We start from the raw sequence: 22,632 nt of genomic DNA, 5'->3' as shown, positions 1-22,632 counted from the left end.
ACTGAATCGGTTAACCGACCATCGATAGCCTTAATCGATTGCATCTCTTATCGACAATTAATCGATCATATCGATTAATCGTTGACATCCCTAATATGTAATATGAAAATATGTGCAATATTTATCATACATATTTTACATTTTATATCTTGTATTTACAGCTACACTTATATACAAAAAAATTTAATTTCAGGACTTTTATTGTGTCTAAATAGTAGCTAAAAATACAAATAAAACTTAACCACAAAAAAAAAAAAAAGATACTTAAAATAAATATTAACTGAAATTAGAAGTCAACTTAAGTAAACATTAAACTTATTTTTCATCTAGCTGCCAAAGCAACATTTATCATTTTCGTATAGTTTAATTAAAAATAACTAAAATTGACAATTTATATGAACTACAAAGACAAATTTAAAAGAAACAAATAAAAGCCAAACACACACAATTAAATTACTAAAAATCGGAGCTAAATAACTAATACCTAAATTTAAAACTAAAAATGTAAAAATAAAAATTTTGTTTTAATAAAAACTATAACGGTATACTCAAATTCTAACTAACTACAACATTTTTTTATAGGACCTGCAGTTCATATTCAAGTGTTTATTAACCATTTTCTTACATGAACATTACAATAAATATATAAATATTTGATACATTAAATAAATTAATAACCATAAGAGTGATAAAGTAATAGATTATATTACTTATTTTGTAATACTTAGTAAGGCATAATCTTAATATTTTACACTTCATACCGTTACACAGAAAGGCTGTGAAATTTCTGAGTTTATCCCTCATATGCAAATCTATACAATTTGATTACATTTTAATTGGGTGTTTTCATACGCCAGTGTATATCTGTAATAAAAGCAAACATCTAAGTCTAACTGCTTGCTGATATTCCTTTCTGCACATGAAATGGATCAGTGAGAGGAAATAATGAAGGATGAGTAAAAGAGAGGAGAAACTGGTCAGTACCGTCCGTGTCGAGGCGGTTCCTCCAGCGCTCCCAGAGAGATCAGGAGCTGTTCGGCAGAGATCAGCGCCTCGGGAGAGGGAGGAGTCGGGAACGGGAAATTCACAACCTAAAAACATGCAATATATCAATAACAGCAAACCCATAACCAGTCATGTTTTCAGGTAATGAAAGGAAACCTTTTCAATGTTGAGGTCTTCATCTGAAGGACGAGGTCATCGACGGGACGCCGTGTGATTTCAGCCTCCGAAAACAAAGTGAAATCTCCAAACACAGCGGACGAGTAGAGCCTACACACACATACACAAAATATTAAGTCACTTTAATATCACACGCTTCCTCTTCTTCAGATGCCTCTTTAATACAACACTGTCAGATTCTGACCTATAGCAGTGGCCCGGCTCCGTTCTGCCCGCCCTTCCTGCCCTCTGATTGGCTGAAGCCTGTGAGATCCAGGTGACCTTAAAGGAGGAGACGCCTGTGACTCTGTCATAAAACCTCTTCTTCACTCGACCGCAGTCCACGACATACTTGATGCCGGGGATCGTCAGAGACGTCTCGGCTACATTAGTCGCGACGACACACAGACGCGCTCCGGCCGGAGGAGGACGGAAAACCTGAACACACACACACACACACACACACACACACACACACATCTGAATACTACAATAACTGTAACTAATGTTTTCATTTTTATTTCATTTGAGTTGGGTACACTTAAGGCAGCATTTTACCATTATTCATCAATGGACATTTATATCATCATCATCCATATTGATTATTTTTATTAATCTTTATAAATGTTGAACTTGGTTCTGTGCAGCATTCAGCCACTGTTGCATATCTGTGCTTTATAAAGAAATTATTTCATTCATTTTAAAGCTAAATAATCAAAAATACTTTACAATTTTTGTTTACAAAATGACATTTTACACGTTCAGAATTTGTAATTTTGCAAAAAGTTCCTGTTGATTATTTGTAGAAACATAATCAGACTAAATCCTTGGATAAAATGTAAAAAGTAATTTTAAAATAAAATACATTTATATTATATTAAATGTATTAAATATAATATATGAATATACATTTATGCATTTAGTTCTAATATAAATTATCTAAAAATATAATTATAGACATGTAAATATGTTCTTAAATATATACTGTGCGTGTGTGTATTTATGTATACATAATAAATATACACATAACACACACATATTATGCAAACAAAACTTTTATTTTGGAATGCGATTAATTCTTTGACAGCACTAATTATATTATATTATATTATATTATATTATATTATATTATATTATATTATATTATATAAGCTTTTCTGTTATTATGGCCTAAAAATATCGTATAAAAAATAAAAAAAAAGTTAAAATTCGTCATTGTACTCCAGAAGTGGCTCCAAAAATTATTTATATTATTACAAAAAATTAATTTATGTTATAGTATTATGTAATTTATATTGCTTAAAGTTAAAGTAAATCAATATATATTTATTAAATAGTCAATGTACTCCATTTTCTCTTGAAACACTGACATTAAAAGCTTTAAAATATTACAAATTATGTTATTAATTACAGGAAATTATATTTATTTATACTATAATATTAAATCAATAAATGTATAAATAAATAAAAAATTATGTTCATTGGTGAAATGTGGTAAAACACTATTTTATTGGACAATAATGTCACTCCAGTGTTATTCCAGGACACTGAAGTAAGGCACATACCTTTGCCTGCTGCTCAGGAGCCAACAGAGAGTAGAGAGGAAGCACATACAGCGGGATGGACGGATCGGCCTTCTCCTCTGAACACAGCAAAAACACATTAACACACAGAGTCAAGCACAGAGGAAACTCACCTGCATATGTAAGAGTAGGGCTTTGCGATTAATTGAAATCGCGATTTGAGACGTTGCGATTTGCTAATAATAATAATGTGGACGCGATATTAGTATGTTCCAGACATATGCATGCCTTGAGTGACAGACTTATTAACCTTATTAACCTAGAGTGAGCGTCCTCCCCAATCAGCACTGCTCTAGCCAACTGTGCAAACGCCCACCATTAAAAAAAATAAATAAATAAAAAAAGAAAAAAATACGGAAAGCAGAAGAGAGAGACAGAGTGGTATTATGGCGTCTACATGGTCAGATCTATAGAGCATCACAGTCCCGCCACAAGCCGGTGCCGGAATAAGAATTCAATACAATTTCTGCATTAACAGTTGGGGTATAAGCCATAAAAATGTAACCACACATGGTAGACTTAAAACCAGCTACGGCTGTACTAGGCGACAGTATATGCTCATATAAACGGCAAAAGTTCATGGGGCACTAAACCTTGTTTTGAGATAAATGCCTTTCATTTGGCGATGTCTTGGATAAGTACTTCATTACCCACAATCCTGAAAAATCCCACAGTGATGCATCTGATTGGTGGAACTCGTGTAACCATCTGGTTAAAACCCGCAGAGGTCCATGAAGACCGAAGATCATTAATAAAAAAATAAAATAAAATAAAAACCTGTGTTGCGTTTTTGTACAGTAGACTTATCAGTGCAATCATGATCTCCTTGGCTGCCATGATGGCTTTTTTCAAGGAGGAACACAAAAGTGTTCAAAGGGGTGAAAACCACTTTAGATCAGGTCATGTAACATTAGTTGAGTGTAGCGTGTCCGAGGGTCAGCTTGTGGGTTTTGTAAGGGCCAGACAAGACCTACAAAGTTTTGGTGAGTTTTGCAGGGATGTTGGTAACGTTAGTTAGCATTATCGTCCACTTTAACTAGGCTACTGTAACTTCAAAAGTTTGCATGGTCGTCGTCAGATTTGGAAGTTGCTCAAAAGGCTCGTTCGCGGTTGTGGCTTCAGTCAACTTCAGTGAGGCGCGGTGGTTTATGGGATGAGTAGTTCCTTCGCTCGAAATCAAAATATGTACACAATCTTGTAGTTTTTACTTTTTTTGGATTTTCTCTTCATTTTTTTACTCAAAATATATGTTGTATGCTTATGAGTTCAGCCACAGCTGGTTATCTTCAGAAAATGCTCTAAAACTCTTTAGGTATGAATTTTTTACAATTTACCAAAGGTCTTCTCGGCCTGTGGGAAGGACTGTGATGCCTCTATACGGAACAGTTGGCATCCCAGTAGGCTGCTCTGAACTCTCTCTTGTATGTCGGCGCGTAATCACTCAGTGTAACATAGTCTTTGCCCCACTATGTATTTTTCTCTGCGTGACTCGTGGGAGTGGCCTGGCTTGTCACAAAGTAACTAAACGAGGCGGGTATTTGCGAACGGTCACTTTAATATGATAATATTGTTTTAATACTGATGATTTTGGCATACAGCTCATGAAAACCCAAAATTCCTATCTCAAAAAATTAGCCATATTTCATCCGACCAATAAAAGAAAAGTGTTTTTAATACAAAAAAAGTCAACCTTCAAATAATTATGTTCAGTTATGCACTCAATACTTGGTCGGGAATCCTTTTGCAGAAATGACTGCTTCAATGCGGCGTGGCATGGAGGCAATCAGCCTGTGGCACTGCTGAGGTGTTATGGAGGCCCAGGATGCGTCGATAGAGGCCTTAAGCTCATCCAGAGTGTTGGGTCTTGCGTCTCTCAACTTTCTCTTCACAATATCCCACAGATTCTCTATGGGGTTCAGGTCAGGAGAGTTTTTTGGGGGGTATAACATGTCACAGTTCGCTTTATTTTGCTATTTATGTATTATTTTACTCACTTACCTAAATTAATTATAGTGTCCTGCACCTACTATTCATTATATATATATATATATATATATATATATATATATATATATATATATATATATATATATATATATATATATATATATATATATATATTAGTGCTGTCAATCGATTAAAAAAAATTAACTAATTAATCGCACAATTTTTTAAAATTAATCGCGATTAATCGCAATTAAAAGACTGAAACTTTTTGGATATGTAAATGTAAAATGTAAATAATTAATGTAAACTCAAGACAAAGAAACTATTTAAATTCAAAATATGATTGTTTATTGGAATTTTTGTTTAACTTGTAACACAGATTTTCTCATGTAAACAACATACCTGCAATAAACCATCAATATCCTCCAAATTAACTGTTGGCTTGAAAGCCATATTTATTACAGAAATAAAAACACAGGCATGTAAGTACCATTTGAATTTCAAAACAATCAATGCCAATAATAGACAAAAATGATTTCCATGTTGAATTCTAAGTGGACTGCAAAAAAATTCCAAAGTATAGTCATTGCCAGTGCTTTAAGTGGGCCAGTATGCACCAGTACTCAGTACCGCCACTTCCAACTATAGCTCTTGAGTGTACCGCCACCTCTCCGTGCGCCCAGAACGTGCTTGTAGCGTACCGGTACGCTCATTTGGACATCTGTTTTAATAGAGGTTTTAATATTTTACCTGCACTGCCGATTTTCAGAGCGCCCTTCACAATGCAAGCTTCCTAATTCATCCCACCCAGAGCAGAAACTACATTACCCATTCACCCTTAAGTTATACAAGTGAATAGCGCATGTGTCGCTTTTCCCACTGTTAAGTGTCAACAACTCAACGTGGCCGGAGAAGGTGTGTGAAACTCGTTGTGAGTTATACTAAAGCAAAATCTTGAGTATTTATTGTCTGATAAACATTAAAAACTGTCTGCGGAGGTTGAGTCGTCCTGCAGCCCCCGCTGGCTGTTCATTGGCTGCAGCATCTTTTTTCTAAGTTCTAAAAAAATACCATAGACGGCAAGGCACAAATTTAGATATTCATTTATCTAATTAATCCATAGCCTATGCACAAAGACAATATGATCTTTTTGTCCCCTTTTTGTTTTAAAGCTTGATGAAGAGAGAGAGCGCAAGTTGCTGCAGCTGAGGAGGACAGTGATGCACGCGTACAGGAGTGATTGACAGTTCGCGGCACTGTGTACAAAAAATACTCCGCTACACAATTATTTCGTTTATTTTCGTTTAAGCTTATTAACGTTAGCGTTACAGAAAGGTCTGATTTACGCACTGTTACAGTCATTGTTTTTTTTGTTTTTTAAACAATGACATTTGAGTTCATGATTTTAATGTTGCTGTTTCTTGTGGCAGACTGAATGAACAATAATGTTTCTTGTGGCAGACTGAAGAGTAATCCGGCAGAGTTTTATACTGAAACTTTCCGTCTAAAAGTCCTTCCTTGGTCTTATCCATATTTCTTTGCACGTTGAACAAACATAGGCCACAACTGAAAATAAAAAAAACTGCAACCGCGTTAATTGCGTTATTTTTTTTTAACGCGTTAAATATTTCAAATTAATCGAATGCGTTAACGCGCTAATTTTGACAGCACTAATATATATATATATATATATATGGTGTCTAAATAATTTTTTGTTTGACTGTGCACTAATTCTTGTTAAAACTATGGAGTAATTCAGTTAAGAGCAATGAGTGATTTTCTTAATTTAATTTAAAACATTACAGCAGCCAGTAGCTAAATTAGGCACGGTTACTTTAAGACACTTTAACGCATCCAATATAATACACATTCCATTTTTTTCTCAACGGTTTACTTTCACTTAAGACATAACCAACTGTTTTTCGAGCAAAAAAGACAGGTATTTTGACATATTTTGCATGTATTTGTCGGCACAAGAGCAAAAAGAGGCAAATTCTGTGTTCAAGTGTTTTGAGATGCCTTTCTCAGCTTGAGCCCTAAACGCCAGAACACCGCGGTGCTGAATTGGGCTTTTTCACATCCTTTTCTGTTTGTTTAAACTGCGATTTGTATTTGTTCGTTCAGGTGCAGGAGGAAGTTCGAGGAGAACTTCGCAAAGGAGAGCCTCAGCTAGACGGTTGAGATTGCCGGGGGCCCCCACTCATCCCCCTATAATCGTCACCACCTTTCACCCCACTTGCGACGGCCCTGTGTATAACAACACCTTTAATATTCACAGACACTAGTCCATATCGAGATCTGATTAAATGTACAGCCCTACTTTTGATTTGTTCATTTAAAAATGGCAGAATTCCGTGACGTTCTGCTTTATGAAGCAAGTTCTATTTGTGACTGAATTCCGCGATTATATCCTATCCTTGTTGCTTTTCAAACACAGACGAGTGAATTTATGAATGAAAGTGTGAAAGTTCAGACACAAAACTAAGTTGTTACGTATCCTCACGCTTTTTAAAAGTGGGTTACGCATCACGTAGTATGGAATAAAGTAGTAGACTACACCACTGTAACGTTAGTTAGCAAAATAACATTCTTCAATTTGATATTTATCATCCCAAAGTCAACATTACAACTATGTTAACACTGTGCTTTCATTACAGCTTCATTTCTTTATAGATAGATAGATAATCTATTTTTACCTCTTTCCTACTGTATTCCCTCTCGTGCCGCTCTGTCGTCCTCTCGTGCTGCTGCATTCACTGCAGTCGGACGTTGGAGATTCACGCTCGTAAATCTTCTAATTGGCCATAACTTTTAACTTGTTGGTGCCAACTGGGGTGGCAGCAGGGGTGGCAAGGCTTTCTTTTAGGGTGACATTTGCCACCCCACGCCACCCTGGTAGAACCGCCACCTGATGATCCCCAAACTGACTCAAATGATTCGCGAACCTGCTTTGAACTCCCGAACTGACTCAAATGATTCGCGATCCTGCTACGAACTCCCTAACTGATTCAAATGATTCACAATCTCGCTCCGAACTCCCGAACCGACTCAAGTGATTCGCAATCCGGCTACGAACTCCCTAACTGATTCAAATGATTCACGATACCCAAACTGACTCAAATCATTCGCGATCCTGCTCCGAACTCTCAAACTGTTAGGCAAACTAAAACTAGAGAAAAACGTTATGTAACTTAAGCTTTGAAGACAGACATTGAAAAAAAAGATAATTTACAAGTGCTGCGTCACAATGCATACCAAGATTATCTCTTATTGCATGTTCGCTATTCCCAATACAGAAGACCACACACACATCCAGTCTCTGAATGTCTCTCATATTCGCCCCTCTTCCCAAATACAGTGTAACATGTAATAATTTAATAATTGACTAAAGAAATACAGTTCTTCATTTATATAAAAAAAATATATATTTTCAGTGAAATTCAGTAAGTTAATTCTATAAAATTAGTTACACCATTAGAATCTTGTCTGCTGAAAAAAAAAAAATAATAATAATAAGCAGGGCAATAACACTCATACTGTGCTGCACATTATTGACAGTATTGAGCTGAAGCTTGACTTTGCAAATTTAAATTCGCAAATCAAATCGCAATATCTGTCCCAAAAAAACAAAAACAAAAAAAAAACCGAAATTACATATTTTCCCCATATCGCACAGCCCTATGTAAGAGTAAGACTCTCACCGTTATCGCTGTCTGGATGATCTCCCAGCTCCAGCTCCAGGTCTGAACCCTCATTATCATCATCATCAATGCCTGCCTGACGATCCTTATCACCCTCATCCACCGGCAGAGTCGAGTAACTGTCCAGACTGATCCTCGGGAGGGACTGAGACAGAGATTGTGACTGTGTTCAGAATACAGCACACTTCATGCAATAAATATACTGGATGCTGCATAGCAGCCTTAATAAAAAATAGCATGCAACAACAACTGGAAGTATGCTATTGTTGACTAAATCACATTTTCATTCAAATTCATCAAGTTTGGTTCTAAATACAAATGAGCTAAATAACGGCATTTATTAATTTTTGTTAATATCACATGATATAAATGCCATTGTTAACTCTTTATGTTAGTTCACAGTGCATTATCGAATATTAACAGATACTATTCAAAATCCAGTTGTCTGTAAGTTTTGCAATTGCATTTGCAGAATTATCTTCTTTATGTGGCAGGTTTCCGTGGACCTGCTCTGCTCTGATTGGTCAGTTGGCAGATTTATTAGAGACATTAACTTTATTTACCATGCACCGTCAGCTTTGCAACATACACAGACAGCTGCATTACACACTGCATGAAAGGTAATATTGGAAAATGCATGCATTTTTTTTGTTTTTACAAAGATGTCATCATACCATATTCTTTTTCTTCGCTCTTTTCGACTTCTTCAGATCTTCTTCTGTTTCCATCGAATCTGAAAGAACATTGGTTTTGTATTGTTGGGACGGCTATCTAACTATCTAAGGGATTTCAATTAAACATTTACATACAAAACAAGACATTGTAAAGTGTATTCAGTTTTTAAAAGCTCCTTTTGGCATAATAGGTATTCAGTGAGTGAGAGAAGTGTCTGTGCACCTGTGTGCCCTCGCTGGGGTCTGTAAGGGAAAGCCTTCCTCAGTCTGCGACACACAGAATGAACCTCTGCTTGACCCGTCAGAAACACCAGAATACCTCCTACATCAACACACGGGTTTAGATCCATGCATTCATAATGCAGTGCTGCATGTGCATGTATATGTGCATATCATTTATCTGTATGAGTTTTCCGTCTGTGTGTTTAACTGACCTGGCGGCAGAATACGGTGAATCTTGCAGATCTTACGGAAAGCTTCTCCAGTGTAGTTATCCACTGGTGTGCGTTTATTAAAATGAACTGTGACCGCAAACTGGCGGGCCTCCACCTGTATACAGTGTTAAAACAGTCATATATTAGACAACAGTCTTTTTCTTGATCATAACAGAAGTCATTTGCATATAGAAGTGTCTTAAACACATGTTGGTTCCTCAACGTATTTGGTTATTTGTTGGGAATTCAATAATAACATTTAAGGAATGTTTTTTAAGTGCTTCTTTACAACCATGAAATAACATTCCCAGAACACTTCATAGAGTTTTGTGACAACCTAATGATAACATATACAGAACATTCTGACATCACAGACACTATGTCCATGTTTTTATACAGTATAAGGTTTTAATTATACATTTGTATTAAATCATTAATACAGAAAAATTCAAAAAGATAGAATATCTGAAAAATAATACATTTCATAGGGTCTTATTTTTATAACAAATTTAAAAAATGACTTACTATTAGGTTTTATGAATTTAATTGCTAATACATTATTATTGATTAAATGTAATTCAATTTAATTAAACTATTAAAATGTATCAAAAAATTTTTTTACGGAATACAGAATTTGGTAACAAGAACAAAAACAGATTTCATAGGATGTTAAAATTTTATTTTTGTTTATTTTTGTTAAACTTAAATAAATTGACAAATTTGATTACTAAAATTAAACTTAACCATTAAAATTGAATCCAGAAAAAAAAAAAAAAACAGAATCCATCATTTATTGATATTATATGGATAACATGGAATTTGGAAAAAATAAAATAGAATTTGGGAAAAAAATAAAACTGATTTCATTGGGCCCTAAATTATTCATATGTTGTTGTTAAACATTGAATAATTTGTTGACTGTGTGTAAGTTTCATGATTTCAACTAACTAGGCATGTTTTTGATTGCTAAACAGAAAATCTGAAACACTGAAATTAAAAAAAAATTTTTTGGGAGGGAATAAAACCCCTATAGCCCCATATATTCATATAAAATAAAAGTAATATAGATGAATGGGACACCTTGATGACCGGTGGAGGAGTTCGGAAGAGTCTCTTGTTTTCAGTGAAGTCCTCCACACGAAGCGTTGCCGACATGATGATCAGCTTCATGGGTAAGCCTTTCTGTGAACCACAGAGCGCATTATAGACATGCCAACTACACTGATTCAACCTCATGTTCACGCGTGTTACCTTGTTACGGAGTGGGACGATGCGTGACAGGAGGCCGATGAGGATATCTGTGTAGACGCTGCGCTCATGAGCTTCATCTATGATGACCACACTGTATTTCTGCAGCAGGAAATCCTGCAGAAACATGCATCACGACATTGATGTTTAGAGAAAGAGGATGCATCAATTTCAAACAAACAGCAATACATTAATGGCTTTATGATGCCCTTTATATGGAGGTTATTGCTTTATTACTTGATCAACAAATCATAGAGGTTTTACACAAATAGGGATGGCAGTGCTTGACCTCTAACCCCTGGTGCAATCGAAACACTGAAAACATCAGGTTTATAATAATGCCAGCATCTTTGGGGAAAATCCAGTCACATCCTTTTTTATTTTATTTGAGAGTTCATTTATAAACTTTATTACAGTATACTTAAGTAGTTTAAGTATAATATAGAATAGCCTTATATAAAACAAAGCATAGCATGCATTATATAACGCAATATGTGGTGCATGTTTGTGTATGTGCATTACCCTCTGAATTTCCTTCAGCAGGACACCGTCTGTCATAAACTTGATCTTTGTGTTTTCTGTCACATTCCCCTCGTACCTGATCTGATAAGACACCACCCTGAACACACACACACACTTATTTCAGTTTGGCATTAAAGCTGCACAGAATTCATTGCAGGATGTTTGTAAAAGCTCTAAAATAACTGCTGCTGTCATGCACACAAACACTGTAGGACAGTAGAATTAACAGAGGAGGTTAAAGTCAACACGAAATTCATGTTAAGCCTAAAAATGCTTGCACAGCTATTTGGATGAATCAAAGAATCCACCCAAAAATTATATCACGGTTTCCCAATTTTTTTTAACTGTGTTCAGCATAGATAATAATCGGAAATGTTTCTTGAGCAGTAAATCAGAATATTATAGTGATTTCTGAAGATCATGTGACACTGAAGACTGGAGTTATGATGCTGAAAATACAGCGCTGCATCACAAGAATAGAGTACATTTTACTAAATACTCACTTAGAAAACAGCTTTTTTAAATTGCAATAATATTTCACAGTATTACTGATTTAACTGTACTGATCTAATAAATATAAACATGGTGAGTGACTTCTTTCAAAAACATTTAAAAATTGTACTGACACCAAACTTCTGAACGCCATTTTTTTTAGTTCTGACTGAAATCGTGTCTCAGACAGTGATCTGTCCAGTGGCAGACACGTTTGCCTCAACTATCCTCAGATAACAAAAGCATTAAAAAAACTGACGAATTGCACCTTATAATGCAACAATACATATTTAAAAACAGGTACATGAAAAAGGCTGCATTTTGATTTCATGTAGAATATTCTAAAATGCATTTGACTGGATAAGCTTATGCATAAACACTCATGTGTTGAATTAAAGAAATGTGCCAAACCGGAATAGTTGAAATCTAACCTTAATGAAGAATTGCGATATTGATGACGATGATTATTTTTAATAGCTATAATAACAATCTGTCTATATTTAATCGGATAATATATTTAATACTATAATCTGTTGTGGGGAATATGAGCTGTATTTCTTCACTGCACAGATGTCATACCCGCCGGGGAAATTCATCTCTGTGGACACACGGTGAGACATGCTGATCGCCGCCACTCTCCTGGGCTCCGTCACACCAATGATACCCCCAGAGCTGAGGAACAGAGACACAAACACTGAGAGACAGACAGCACAGAGCTCGTACAGGCAACGGCTCACCGCTTCTGACGTTACCTGGCGTATCCCGCCTCGTACAGGAACTGAGGCACCTGTGTGGTTTTCCCGCTGCCCGTCTCTCCACACAACACCACACACTCGTTCTCTCTCACCGCCTCCATGATCACCTGCTCCTCCGCCAGGATCGGCAACCTCAGACGAGCCTCCTGCAGTTCACACCAACAGTTACACCCACAGTCCAACACCAAGAGCCAACTGATCACTTTATTAGGACCAGCGAGATCACATAGTTTAAGAGTGAACCAGGCTGAATCAACTCAAAATGATTAAAATCCAAGCAAGAAATTCAGCAACAAAGCTTTTTTATGCATAATAGGAATTCATAACGCATAAGTGCATTAAATATTTTCATAAACTAGATTCAATTAATTATCACAGTGTGCTGTAATACATTATAATTGCCGTCAAAATAAATTATTATAATGCATCCAAACTGCAGTTACAATTATTCTTGAGAACATGTAATGCATCATGCTTTGATAATGCATTATATACATAAGCTTTGAGTAAAATGATCATATTTGTTCTTTCATCTGTTTATCAGTAAATAAATCCACCGTCCAACATCATCATCATCATCATCATCATCATTTATGAGCTGTTTCCTTGCCGCCAATTTTCACAGAGAGGAACTTAGAATAGAATAGAAACACACTAAAATAATAATAATAAAAATAATAATGGAAAAACTAGTTTGCAGTAACTTGATGTCTATGTGGGCAGTTTTATGGCACTGCAGCGTGGATCAGAATTGAACTGAATTGAATAATGTATTAAATGTGTTTGAAGAACACTAAACTTTAGCAGTTTTTCATCAGAATAAGCTGCAAAGCAGACCAGACTTTATGCTGATATAATAGGTATTAATTGCATTTGAAATACACACTAAAACTTCTCAAACTCCTCACACTTGTACCTGAATCTCCGGCAGACGATCCACAGGAATAAACACGGCAGGTTTACAGTCTTCCTTCTTCTGCGTTTCCTCTTTCACCTCTTTGTCTTTCTTCTCTTCCTTAACGTCAGTCTCTTTCTCTCTCAGCTCTTCTGTGGGCTTCTCCTCAGGTGTTTTTTCCTCCTCTTCCTCAGATGAGTCTGAACCCTCACCGTCCTCCTCCTCTGAGGTCTCTGACTTCTCAGATCTCTCTTCATCCTCATCATCATCATCATCATCCAGCGCTCTTCTTCTCTTTCGGTTTGCTCTGCCCACACTCCTGATCCTGACCGGAGTTGAATCATCTTTCTGATCTTCATCCACAGATCTGTAAGAACACACAGTGAGGTGTTTTCATCTATTCTCAATATAAGCTGGTCAGAGTCCTGCAGGGTTTGATCTCTTACTCTCTGGTCTGGTAGAGTTTGTCTCCAGTGCCGAGTTTAGAGGTCGTGTAAAGCAGTTTGAGCTCCGAGTCGGGCAGCTGGACCTCAGCTAGTTTAGATAATATATCTGCTCTCTGCGGAGAAAGAGAAACATATAAATGATTTCAATATAACATACAGCATCAGCTGAACCATGCAGACGCATCAGTCTCCCAGACTCTCGCTCTCCTTACATGAGATTTTTTCTCTTTCTGCTCCAGAACTTTCTCCAGGTTCTTCTTCTGTTTCTTTGTCAGGGCTTTTCTCTTGGCTACAGGATGCTCTACTTTTTGTTTCTTCGTTTTGGTGGCGGACAGAACAAGAGCGTTGCAGTCGTCTACTCCTTTAAGCATGACTCCATCTGCACACAATCACGTTACACAATAACACACACACTTAAACTGCTGATAACAACACACACGTGTGAAAGAGTGCGGACATCCTTACACAAAACAAGCTCTCCAGCGGTTATCTGATACTTCTACAGTATTGTACCATAAAAAACCTTCATCTAGATGATTCAGTGGACATTAGAATAATTAATGATGCATCTAATAGAAAAATCGAAGCCTTAAAATTCAACTGAAATTAGTTTGCAATTAGTTTACATTACACTCATGGGCAGAAAAAAAGGAGCAAGCCAAAAAAAAAGGCCTAAACTCTAAACTTCTAATGGTCTTAACCATTAAATTATTGGTAAGGAAATAACTAAGAATTAAGCAAATGCACTCCTGTTTTAGAAAATGTGCACAATTAAAAGCTAAATATTTAGCCATTTGTTGGCTTGGCCCCCTTTTTTTTTAATTGGCCTACAAGTGTATATATTAATATTATAGTATTTTTTTTAAATATCACATTTGCTCTTGCATCTATATTTCTGTTAATATATAATAATAATAATAATAATAACAATAATAGAATTATGCTTTGTTTTGTGGCCATTTGAAATTAATTAAACATATATGTTTTTAACGAATCGTAAGAAATAAAAAGAAACTGCCATATAAATGAATAACAAAAAACAAACATACACGTTCACCTGGGAATATATGCTCAAAATAAATTAATGTCATTCATTGTGAGCAGTGGACTAAGACTTTACAAAATAGGGTAATTTTACAGGGACAAGTACAAAATAATTTTACCGATCCTCAGGGTAATTTACAGTAAATACAACATTTGCCTTAATTAACTGTGTTGCATTTAAGTAATTTTACATGCACAATATTTTTTCCCAATGCTTTTTATTGACTTTTAAAAATGAATGGTTTCTGCTTCTTATTGCATCCCTAATGACAACGACTTGTATTGCAGAGGTTATAATGATCTTGCATCTTACCTTGTATCTCCACCTGCACATCTGTCTTTCTGTCTGCAGCAGCTGTCTGTTCAGATGTGCTCTGCTGTCTGCCTTTCCAGTTGTGTTTCTTTCTCAATCTGCCCATGGCAGGAGTTTACAGCTCCAAACACAAACCCTCAGAGATGTGAAGCCCTGCTGAGAACGTGATGAGAATCTGTCAAGAGCACAAGAAAATCACAGTGCAAAAATATTAAATATGCTCTATTCATGCGAATATTTCACCCGTTTTTACTTTTGGGTTGAAATGTGACATTTATATATGGCTGGACATATTTTGGTGATTTTCTCCCCTGCTACTGCTGACCAACATATCTTTTACCACTCGTTTTGGCAAATTGGAGTATGTTCAATGTTATAATGTGAGATCTACACATCATCTTATAATTCAACCACTAAATCACTGACGCTGGAAAGCTTCTATGCATCAAACATTGACTACAAAAATAAATAGCAACCGATTCATCTAAACGTCGCATAAAGTAAGATATTCGAAAAGACTCACGTGTTGATCCTGTGCGGTGATGTTATGCAACCTCTAAATGAGACCGATGCGCTACAGCAGCGATAAAAGGTTCCGGGCTTGATGTTTCCACCCGGTCAAAACATGCATAAAACAGCTTTTACAATCCCACCGCATATGTTTTATTGAAAGTATAATACAGTAAATGCAATTAAAATAATCAAATACCATTAAATGTGAAGTGTTTGTATAATATGTTTTCAGTGATTATTCATTTGCAGGGCTTATTTGTTTTAAGGAGAGCTTGTCTAAACCGGAATAAATGTCTCTTAAAAATGTCTAAAAATGTATCAAACTGATCCGAGATCAGGTAAAAACCACAAACACAATATCGCGAATTATAAATTTCAAATGTATTAATATTAATATTAATAAATGCATGTTATATATTATATTATATTATATTATATTATTTAAAAAAACATTTGTAAAGTATAACAAAAACAATCATAATCATACTAATAATAGGCATAATAATGATGATGGTGATGATGAAATATGTGCTTTGTTTTTGCAACCCTAAAAAAAAAAAATAATAAAAAGAAATAAAAAAAGGTTATTGAAGCTACAGTATAAAAAAAAGGATATAATAGTGAATAACAAACTTTTACAAAGAAACCATTTCAAATGTATTATTAATATTAATATATGCCTTTTATATTATATTATGCTGTTTTATGTTTTATATTATCTGAAACAAACATAATTTGCAAAGCATAACAACGATAATAATAATGAAATATTGCATTTTGTTTTTGCAACCTTAAATTATTTCATTGAAAAAAAGGATATAATAGTGAATAACACGTACACAGCATATACACACCTGTAAATATATTTATGCACCGAAATTGCCTAATTTTATTGTGACCAATGGATCAAGTTTACAAAAGAAAGTACAAAAGAAATGTCACTGTCAATTTTATTTATATAGCACTTATAAAACAACACGTTGACCAATTTGCTTTACACAATCTCAGTATAAAACCAGAATAAGAAATAATTTAAAAAACATCACCTATGATTTTTATTATCAACAAGAAGAATACACAATGACAAACAAGTGTGTCTTAATCTGTATTTTAAAAACATGGAGTCATGTAATAAGCTATTACAACGTTTTTGGTGCAACTTGGATCTTGGAATTTTAAGTAAATTTTGAGTTGTTGATCTCAATTTTCTTCCAATCTGCTTCTCAATTAGCAGATCTGATAATAAGCCATGCAAAGATTTATACACTATACAATGATCTTAAAATCAGTCATATACTGTACAGGAAGCCAGTGTAGAGAGACCAAGGACCAGTGCAACACAGTACTTTTTAATGTACAAGAGAATATCTGAGTTACTTTTTCAAAAAAATAACGCCAGTTACTTTGTTTTCCTGTTTATTGACTGTCCCCATATTAGGAGAAATCAATGTATATGGTGTAGTTCTAGACTAAATGTGAATGTGCATGAATTCATCCCTTGCAAAAAAAAAAAAAAAAAAAAATGTTTTTAGTATTTATCAAAATGAATTAAAACTTAGAATATGATGCAAACCTGCAACAATTAAATATGTTAAATAACACAAATGTATCTAATCCCATTTTGCAAACTAATGTCTTTGCTACTGACATTTGTAATCCAGTTCAACCAAACTAATAGCTAAGCAAAAATAATTTTAGATGAACTAACAATTTTTTTGCTGAAGAGTTAAACGTTCTTCTCCAGCTTTTTTACTGTACAGACGTGAATTTACTTTTCCTTCAGTCTGAGGTTTATTCATTACACGTTTTGGTGTGAAAGGGCTCTTACATTTGCTATCAATAGAGCTTCTTATATTAAAAAAATCTATATTTTTATATTTTTATATAAAAAATATCAAGCCCTGCTCATATTTAGAAAGTAACGCAAAAGTAACGTAACGCATTACTTTACATAAAAAGTAACTAAGTAACTACTTTTTTAGGGAGTAATGCAATATTGTAATACATTACTTTTAAAAGTAGCCTAACTTTCCCCAACACTGCCAAGGACAGAGTGACGTGATCACGTTTTTTAATATATATATATATTTTTTCATTTATTTATTTATTTTTTATACAGTAAATAGCTATTTGTTTGTATAAACTAAATTCAGCTGGGTTTTTTTTTTTTTTTTGCCTGATTGTATGCAAATAAAATATATATTTTTAAAGCAATACAAAGAAATTCTTATATGACAAATAAAAATTAACTGTGCAAAATTATTACAATGAAATGAACACAGTCGTTCGTTTTGGTCTGGTTTAAGACCGTCTCGTCCTACAATCTCCTGTCTTTTAATATCGCGTATTCATCGCTGCGCGTCGCGTCATCCTCCGCCGTGAAGCTCTCCGCGGCCGTGCGTCGCGCCTCCTGCGTGAGCAGCTCAAACCTCCGGAGGAAGAGGATGACAGAGGCCAGCAGGAGCACCTGCACCGCGATGAAGATGAAGAGGCTGATCTGAGAGGCCAGAGCCAGGTTACACAGCCAGTAACGACAGGACTCCAGCAGCTCGTGCTCGGACAGATAGGCGAGCACGCGCCCCCGCAGGTGAGCAGGAGAACTGCAGCTGACGTTCCTGAAAAACAAGTGTCAATTCTGTTTATGATGTTTCTCCTGAAGCTCTGAGCTCAGAATAAACACATGAGAAGCAGGAGACTTTGATTGTATTGCTGTCTAGAAATTGAGATATTAAGGCAGGTGAAACAAATACCTATTGTACCTTCTGATGTCATGACTGAGCAATTATATCGATATTGTGAACATACTCCAATTTACAACTGTGAAAAATCATTAATAACTAACAGATATCACCACATTTCACCAGTTAATTAGTCAAAGTACATTGAGACATTCAATTTTTTTTAATTACGATTTGTGTTTGCATATTTCCATTTAAGTTGAAGTTTTGGTCATTCCAGTTTAGGTTTATTTTATTTCAAGTAACATTTTTTAATCGTTTAAATTTTAGTTTTAATTAATTAATAACCCAGGCCGACAAATGAGAGTTAAATGTTAAATTAAATAACAAAGGGGATTTTGTATATCTATTTTTATCAGTCCATAAGCCAGAAATAACATTTATTTTATTTTATTTTATTTTAAATAAAAGGCATTTATATATATTTTTAACATTTGACAACTGGTAGAAACCAGCTTATGAACGTGGTCTTATTTTATTTTAACCAACAGGGGGGAAAAATGAATTATTTTATAAATATTAAACAATTAAGGGTAACACTTTAGAATAAGGTTCCATTAGTTAATGTTAGTTAACTACTTTCGTTAACATGAACTAAGCAAGAACAATCCTTCTACAGCATTTATAAGTCTTAGTTCATGTTAATTTCAACATTTACTAATGCATTATTTAAATCAAAAGTTGTGCTTGTTAACATTAGTTAATGCACTGTGAATATGTATTATTCATTGTTTGTTCATGTTAATTAATACATTAACTAACATTAACTAATGGAACCTTATTCTAAAGTGTTACCCAATTAATAATATAGATAGGAATAAAGATGGAAAGATTGAAAGATCATGAAGAGATTTCTGGGTCATGCAGGGAAAAAAATAATCTAATTTTGAGAAAACATCCTTCAAAATAGGATGTGTGTTCTATTTACAATCTAAAGATGCAAATAGATAAAAGATAATAAAATAAATAACTTTTAATTGTTGATGTATTTCCTCTAATCTGAAAAAAGACCTGTTATGGAAGCAAAATAAACCATAATCTCAAAACTGCCTAGTGCATGAATGAATAACAACAGAAAGGACTTTGATAACAATAATAATAAGAAGAAAAATCAATGTTTAGTATTTCATCTAGACACTCACCGTATGGAGTTGTTGTCTCTCTGTTTGAGCAGCCAGCCTCTCAGATAAAGGATGCCGCAGTCACATGACCATGGGTTCCCGTGGAGGGCGGCCAGGCGCAGGGCGGGCAGTGAGTCCAGCAGGCCGTTGGGCAGAGCTGTCAGATGGTTGTCGTTCAGGTGGAGTTCGGTGGTGTATGGAGGGAAGGAGGAGGGCAGGCTGGCCGTGGTGAGGCCGCGTTTACTGCAGTCCACCACACCGGCCGCACAGGAGCACACCTCAGGACACGAGAGCTGAGCCACGGTCATCTCACTGCCCAGCAATGACAGCACCACCTTCAACACGAGCGCAAAACACCACATGCCAGCACACACACACTGCACAGAGACACAGAACCACCGTCACAATCCTGATACATGTTCCTGCTCTTACCGTGTGATCGATTCATCAGTGTGTGCAAAATAAATTGCAGTGACATCCAGATATTTTTAGTGTTCAAATATTGGTTGGTTTCCATGTATGGAGTGCTAAACTGAATAGACAACGATGTTTAAGCTTATCTGGAAATTTAGGAGGAAGCAAAGGAAGCAGGGAAGACAAAGATAAAGGACCAGGATGATACAAACATTTCATGGTCTCAATGTAGAGGACAAATCCAATCCACATTTTAAGCTTGAAATAGAATTAGAAAATTACAGCAACATTTGAATTAATAAAAATATGAATTTATTATTAAATATAATTAAATAATGCTGACAAACAAGTACTAAAATGTTACTGGATATTGCAAAACCAATGCAATATCATGTTTTTGGCATCTACAGTGGTGTTGTCATGGTGTTTTTAAACATTATATATTATATAAATGCAATTGTACATAAAAATATAAATGCCATAAATATAATGTCACAGTCAAAGTGTCAGAGCATTCTATTTATTTTCTTATATTTCTATTATTTATAAATCTTATATTTCATTATTTTATTTTGCTGTTTATTCACACAAAAGTACACATCACATCTCATCGGCACACTGCATTATTAGCATTCTGTTTTATTTATTTATTATAGTAGTAGTTTATTGACTCTTAACCTATGGTGAATTTATACAATTGTATATTTTTTTTATTTTATTATTATGCTTCTTCTTGTTGTATTTGAATATGTAGACTGGTAGCTATATTTACAAAGGAAAATTCCTTGTGTGTGTAAGCAGACTTTGCATTAAAGATTTATTTTATTTTATATATAGCTCTATTTTTCATATACTTTATGTTATTTTATTAAACATAAAAAAAGTTATAAATTACTCAACATTTGACACTTGGTACAAAACAGCTTATGGACCTTGTCTTCTGTTCTTATTTTATTTAAATATCAAATTTTAACCAAAAACATATTATTCATTAAATACAAGTATGCGTTTACCAGCCCTTTAGTTCATTAAGGTTCCCAATACAATGGGTGGTGAGCAGAACAAATTAACAATATTGTTGAATAATATTACATTTCCAGCTAAATAAATCAAGAATAAGTCATATTTAAGCTACAGAACTAATGCATATATTGAGTAAATTATTTTAAAGTGAAGTTCTTACCAGCGTCACCAGCGTGTCTGTGTGTCAGTATCAGTCTGAAGAAGTGTGAAGACTGCACCATCAAACCCAGCTGGGTCACACTGATAAAACCTCCTTAAAGCCGCCCCCTCAGAGGAATATGTGACAGGAAGTGGGCCGCACTTTCACTCTCTGATGCTGCAGGGACACCATAACCGCTTTTCCTTTGAGCTCAGTTAAATTCCCAGTATTGGCCAGTGAATAAAGAGCGCAGGAATCATCCAGCATCTGAAACAGACTGGACAGCTACAACACAGTTCACATTCAGTCAAAAAAGCCTAATATTACTGTCACAGCCAGGACTGTTTGTTGTGTTTTCATTCCTCATGTGCGCTGTGTGACCCAGTTTTCCATCTATATGTATGATTGTCATTTGGCAGGTGTTTTTTGTTAATTATCCTTGTGTTCAGTTGTGTTCCCTTGTGCTGTCTACTACATCCCTCATGTGTGCTCCTGCCTGTTCTATCCTTGATTTACCCTTGTGTGGATTTATTAAAGACTATTTGCATTTATCTTCTTCGTGGGTTTATGTCACCGTAGAATGACGATAACCTAATTTGATAATGATAAAACCTTACAAATGTCAAAACGGGATATTCAAAATGCATAATTTAACTTACAATCAGGAAAGGAGTGGGGGAAAAAATGGCAATTAGGATTAGGCATAAAATAATGCTTTAGAATCATTCATACATGTGCAAATCAGCTGAGAACTGAACAAACACTTGCACCCATATTGAACTGAATTGAATTGAACGCCTTCATTGTCATGTTATTTTCTGCATACAACGAAATTAGGAGCACTGCATGCTCCTGATTGGTGTTAGAGAAACAAACATATAACCACAGACAATAAATAAGACTATAAGACTGTACAGTACAATTTTTACAAGTCCTGATATTCACACTGAGTGATCTGAGTAAAGTGACTATTTATAGTAATGCATGTTAGGCTCCACATTGATATTCCCATATGTTTATACAAAAGTACAATTTAAATGGCATGAGTAGCTGTGTTGATTAAGTGACTAGAGATGGCATTGCACATTGACATATAGTGTATATTATTGCACATGTATTATTATACATATATATAGTGTTCACATTTTGTAACCAGATATAGTATTTAACCCTGACATACTATTTAGTGACATACTGTTCAATATCAAGAGTGATTCTTCCTTAAAGATATATGTTAGGCAATATATATTTTTCACAAATGTACATTTTAAGTTCATAACATAAATAAAATCCCCATAGTAAAATTTGTATATGTACATAAAATATCTACATGATCATTTTTTTAGATGTTATTATATGTAGCGATCATGTGTGTCAACAATAAATATTTTATATAAATGCAAGTTTATGTGTTTTCTAGTTTAAATATGTCTATCTTTTATATTTTCTTAATATCAACACGTACTGAC

At 34.8% G+C, this 22,632-nt stretch overlaps 1 protein-coding gene and 1 pseudogene across 1 annotated transcript; both read right to left on the bottom strand.

The window, feature by feature from the left end:
* Positions 1-962: 962 nt before the first annotated feature.
* Positions 963-15,833, bottom strand: LOC113052764 (probable ATP-dependent RNA helicase DHX37; annotated as a pseudogene).
* A 1,603-nt stretch (positions 15,834-17,436) lies between these two features.
* On the bottom strand, positions 17,437-21,341 carry LOC113052763 (platelet glycoprotein Ib beta chain). Its single transcript, XM_026217193.1, has 3 exons — positions 21,185-21,341; positions 19,609-19,964; positions 17,437-18,343 (listed from the first exon to the last, which is right to left on the bottom strand). The coding sequence occupies exons 2-3, from the start codon at positions 19,947-19,949 to the stop codon at positions 18,046-18,048; spliced, it is 639 nt and encodes a 212-aa protein (XP_026072978.1). The 5' UTR covers positions 19,950-19,964; positions 21,185-21,341; the 3' UTR covers positions 17,437-18,045.
* Between the last annotated feature and the right edge of the window lie 1,291 nt (positions 21,342-22,632).

This window comes from Carassius auratus, chromosome 33 (genome assembly GCF_003368295.1).
Source record: "Carassius auratus strain Wakin chromosome 33, ASM336829v1, whole genome shotgun sequence".
Lineage (NCBI taxonomy): Eukaryota > Metazoa > Chordata > Actinopteri > Cypriniformes > Cyprinidae > Carassius > Carassius auratus.
The sequence above is the reverse complement of the archived record's forward strand: the minus strand, read 5'-3'. Positions and strand labels throughout refer to the sequence as shown.

Excerpts from the sequence above, each read along its gene's own strand:
- LOC113052763 (XM_026217193.1), bottom strand. The coding sequence starts at position 19,949 with ATGTGGTGTTTTGCGCTCGTGTTGAAGGTGGTGCTGTCATTGCTGGGC. Across the intron at positions 18,344-19,608 it reads AGAGACAACAACTCCATACG|GAACGTCAGCTGCAGTTCTC; the intron begins GTGAGTGTCTAG and ends CTTGTTTTTCAG.